The sequence below is a fragment of the Nanorana parkeri genome, unplaced genomic scaffold, assembly GCF_000935625.1.
Source record: "Nanorana parkeri isolate BGI_ZX_2015 unplaced genomic scaffold, ASM93562v1 scaffold187, whole genome shotgun sequence".
NCBI lineage: Eukaryota > Metazoa > Chordata > Amphibia > Anura > Dicroglossidae > Nanorana > Nanorana parkeri.
Window position 1 is genome coordinate 725,233 of NW_017306455.1, and position 4,952 is coordinate 730,184.

Consider the following 4,952-nt stretch of genomic DNA (forward strand, 5'->3'; position numbering starts at 1 on the left):
GGGGGGTGGGCGGACTGCCGCGAACGAGCACATATAGGCGATCGGCGGGCTATGGACCCGCTGATCGCCTATATGTGAAACACCCGGTAACGGGGGTGTTTAATCGTCGGGTCTTTTCGGCCCGTGCGTGCCCGCTAGGGGGCGCGCGCGAGCAGAAAAAAATTGCCGTCTGGAGACGGCAACCCGCAGATGTAGCAGTGCCGTCCGTCCGTTTTTTTACTACGGGCGGACGGCAAGAGGTTAAGGGAGGTTGGGCTTCCTCCTGACAAACCTGCACCCAATTTGATCTTTTGCCCTATGTGCTCCAAGATGGAGACTCTCATAGTTTAGAGTTAGGACCGCACTATCTAGAGGTGCCTTGGCGCGGCTGTGCGGCTTTCACATTTTCTGCAGAAGACGTGTATCCAAACCTCTGTTGCTGTTTGTCCCATCTCTTTCAGTCGCGGTGATAATGTCCATTTGGACGAAAAGAGAGGGTGTGCCTCCCCAGTGTTGATACAGACAGCAATAAAAAACCTGACAGAGGTTCTAATCCCTCACCACTCTAAACTAAGACTCAACTCAAAACTAAGAAGAAAAAAAGTTAAAACATAAAAGGTGAGGTTGAGTCAAATACACAGATACCAAACACGTCAAGCCTTCAAATTACCGTGAAACAGCTAAAAGCTATGGTACCCACTAGGGCTGCGGAAATTAACGATTAATTTCTCGATTAATCATTAAACTTTTTGATCGATGAAAATTATTTTGATCGCTAATGAAAACACTCACCTCTCCGCCGGCTTCCGGTAGTCCCGTCGGAGATGCGGTGACGTCACGGACATCAACGTCACCGGACTCTTCCCCCCTTCCCCAAGTGGCTCCGTCGGCTAACGAAGGGAAGGGGGAGGAGTCCGGTGACGTCGATGTCCGTGACGGCTAACGAAGGGAAGGGGGAGGAGTCCGGTGAAGTTGATGCCCGTGACGTCACCGGACTCCTCCCCCCTTCCCTCCGTTAGCCGGCGGAGCCACTTGGGCTGGTGAGTTTGCCCAAGAAACTTTCTGCACAAGTGCCAGCCAAGGCATTGGCCTATACACATACAGCACAGCAATGAAGTAATAAAATGAACTAGGATCACACTAATCCAGCAGAGCAAAATGGAATGTAGGAAAATAAAAAAAGAAGGAAGATGAGAGAACAGTAACACAAACAAGTGAAGGCTCAAAAGACACAACTGTAGATGGAAAGTTATTAGTAACATATTCTTTGCTGGCATAGTCCTTGCTGGCACTTCCTGTCCCACGGTGTTTGCATGCGGGTGCACGCGTCTATAGACTTACTGTCATTTATAGTAACATAAAGGATGCCTTCATGGGGCCCCCTTCCACTCTCAGGCCCCATAGGAGGGGACTGGCCTCTGCTACCCCAATGAACTAAAGCAACAGGACATAGGCACATTGGGGGGAATTTATCAAAACTGGACAAACCAATCATCTTCTCTCTTTTGTTTTCGAAATGTAAGTGAATGAACTGAAAGGAGAAGCCAATTGGTTGCTATGGGCAACTGCTCCAAATTCTGTCTGCTCCAGTTTTGATAAATTCCCCTCATTGCCTTTCCCTTGTATTGGGCAACGCACTCACAAGCTTTTGGCATAAATAGCTTCTAAATGATATTATTGCAGCATAAGCGCACACTTATATATATATAACGTATATATATATATATATAAAGTATACATTTTTAATATTTTTTTTAAATCTTTTTTTTCTCGCAGCATTGCTATTGTCTTAGGAGACCCCACACCCCCTCGCCCCTCCTATTGGGAGGAAGAATAATAAAGCACAAGCTCTGGTCTCCACACTATCTAGAACGCCCATATCCCCAATAATGTCCGCCCAGTACCGCCCTCACCATAGTTCTCTCAGGCACCGCTCCCGCCTCTTTTACCTCACACCAAAACGAGTCTTGAAACGCAGCTAGAGCCGAGCAAGAACAGCCACGCCCACACGACGGCGCGTCGAATGAGAGACGTGACGCCGTAAGCCAATCAAAGTCCTCATCGGTCTCTTGGAATGTTTGTGTCGACAGGCCTCCCCTTGCCTGTGATTGGCTGAGTCTTGGAAGCCGTCCAGCAGTGCTCGTCGGTGGTGTGCGCAGGCGCGGTGCTATCTCTAGGACGGTTCGCTATTTGTGTTACGGTAACGGGCTTCTGAAAAATCACTGCCATGTCCCTGCACGGGAAACGGAAGGAAATCTATAAGTATGAGGCGCCATGGACCGTGTACGCCATGAATTGGAGCGTGAGGCCGGACAAGCGGTTCCGGTTGGCCCTGGGCAGTTTTGTGGAGGAATACAATAATAAGGTGAGCATAGTGGAGGCGGAATGATTCGCCATCATGTATTTATTTATACCAGATGCTGGTCTGAGCACATCGGGTATGGGGGGTTGTAGGAGATGACCATTCCCTACAGTGATCATGATACACTTAAAGGGTACAAACATTTTTAAAATGAATATATTCCTCAGTAGTCACAAAGGATATAAATACACTTTATGTGCATTGCATGCATTTACAAGTCCAGATATTGTCTTATAAAAAAAAGTTATGACTTCATTACTGGCTGTACTTAGCCTGTGCAGAGAGCAGAGCTGTGGGAGGGACTTAGTGACTCCACCCACTACAGAGTGCCTGCAGAAAATGACAGGGGGGGGTGCAGAAAAGACCAGTTACCCTGCTCAAGCAGAGAGCAGCAGTGACCGGTCTTTATTACGGGAGGGGTGGAGACAAGACCAGTCACCCTGCACACAGAGATAGCAGCAGCAGTGACCGGTCTTTATTACGGGAGGGGTGGAGACAAGACCAGTCACCCTGCACACAGAGAGAGCAGCAGCAGTGACCGGTCTTTATTACGGGAGGGGACAGAGACAAGACCAGTCACCCTGTAAAAGGGGAGAGAGTAGCAGTGACAGGTCTTTATTACAGGAGGGGGCGGAGATTAGACCAGTCACCCTGTACAACGGAAGAGAGCAGCAGTGACTAGTGTTTATTACAGGAGGTGGGCGGAGACGAGACCAGTCACCCAGTACAAGGGGAGAAAGCAGCAGTAACCGGTCTTTATTACAGGAGGTGGGCGGAGACCAGCGAGTCACTCTGCACAAGGAGAGAGAGCAGCAGTGACCGGTGTTTATTACAGGAAGCTCCTGTACAGAGGTAAAGTTCTACATTGTAATACTGTATGGTCGCGGGTCCCCCAAGAGCTGAGGAGCCCGGGCCGCGAGTCCACCTAGTATTGAGAATTCTGCTTCTCTGACGGGTAAAACCTTAAACAAAGTCTGACCAGTTGAAGCCATCACCATTATAAGGTGGTCAGACTTGCAGCACAATCTGAACATTTATGCCACCAGGTCTCTAAACACGGTCTCATTGCCTTAGCAGAATGATTGGTTTTCTCTTTAAGCTAGCCATACATGGTTAAAATGTCATCTGTTTCTTGCTGATTTGGTTGAAATTCAGTCTGCGGCTGGCCCTGTTGGCATCACCTGGCTCCCCAGGTCGGTTATTCACTGAACTTTTGTCAAAGGAGCCAGGTAGAAAAATGTTGGCCAATCGAATGCAGTTACTATGGGTTCCAGCTGTTAGAATACAATTGCCAATAAGGAAGATTCCTCCATCCACACTTTCATTGAAGGGGAACTGAGTTATTGTTTTTATTCAGCCCATGGGCCTATTGCCATGATGTCACTAGTAGAGCTGCAGCTAACGATTATTTTCAAAATCGATTAGTTAGCCGATTATTAAGTTCGATTAATCGGTTAATCGGATAAACAATAAAAAGTACGTACTGAATCGGTTCACTCTGTTCAATGATTATCTCCATGGTTTTTGGTTGATTCTTGAGTGAGTTTTTGAACATAAGCTGACAGCAGTTGTCTTTGTGCAGGTTCAACTGGTTGGTCTGGACGAGGAAAGCTCAGAGTTTATCTGCAGGAACACCTTTGATCACCCATATCCCACCACAAAGCTTATGTGGATTCCTGATACTAAAGGGGTGTACCCAGACCTACTGGCAACAAGCGGGGACTATCTGCGTGTCTGGAGGGTGAGTAAATGTCATAGAATGCAATACCACAAAACATCACACACATTTCTAGTTGTTCATCAGCCGATTATCTATGCATTTCAACCAACTGAGATTGTTCCTTTCTGTACAGGTTGGTGAGACCGAGACCCGCCTGGAGTGTCTGCTGAATAATAACAAAAACTCTGACTTCTGCGCTCCCCTCACCTCCTTTGATTGGAACGAAGTAGATCCTAACTTACTGGGTACGTGTTGTGGAAGTGTCAGCGACTGACAAACAATAGATTTCTTCATGTAGTAGATTCATGAAATGATCCTGCTATAGTGATACTAAAATTACATCAAAAGTATTCTGAGATTGAGAGCTCATCATTTCCAGATAAGGTGGTAAGGGTAAAACACTGACAAACATGGTATAGAAGAGGCAAACCAATAAACCTTTTTACTTCTGGCCCTTTATGGCACTGTCATTATGACTCCTGGTAGGTCTTCAGTCTTGTAGTAGAATGCATTGGGTTTTTTAAGATTAACTTAAAAGTAGTATAAAACGTTCAATCTTTTATCTGAATCCACATCAAACAAATATACATTCCTCAGCAAAGTATTTTTTTTTAACATGTTTGCGCTACACTAAGGCTCCTTTCACACTGGCACTCCGATCAGATCCACCTGCCAGATTTTTAGGCGGTCCCAACTGGATGCCCAGTGCTAATCTATGAGCAGCTGTGTGTAAATGGACAAGCTTTACCCCTGACTCCGGCCAGGTCTGGAAAAACAAATGGAACAGTGTTCTGCTTCACCAGACCTGATTGTGCCGGATTGTGGGTAATCTGATTTAAATAAACACATGTCCATAGACCAACATGTGGTCCAATCATTTGACTACTCTGC

At 46.6% G+C, this 4,952-nt stretch overlaps 1 protein-coding gene across 2 annotated transcripts in view; it reads left to right on the plus strand.

Annotated features, from left to right (window-relative positions):
• The first annotated feature begins 2,102 nt into the window (after positions 1–2,102).
• DCAF7 (DDB1 and CUL4 associated factor 7) overlaps positions 2,103–4,952 on the plus strand; it is a 9,685-nt gene continuing 6,835 nt past the window's right edge. Inside the window, exons 1-3 of one of the 2 annotated variants that reach the window (XM_018555175.1) lie at positions 2,103–2,344; positions 3,924–4,082; positions 4,195–4,306. In XM_018555175.1, the coding sequence (XP_018410677.1) occupies positions 2,207–2,344; positions 3,924–4,082; positions 4,195–4,306 (409 nt within the window). In that variant the 5' untranslated portion in view covers positions 2,103–2,206. The remainder of the gene's footprint in view (positions 2,345–3,923; positions 4,083–4,194; positions 4,307–4,952) is intronic. The other variant, XM_018555176.1, reaches the window with a different exon arrangement.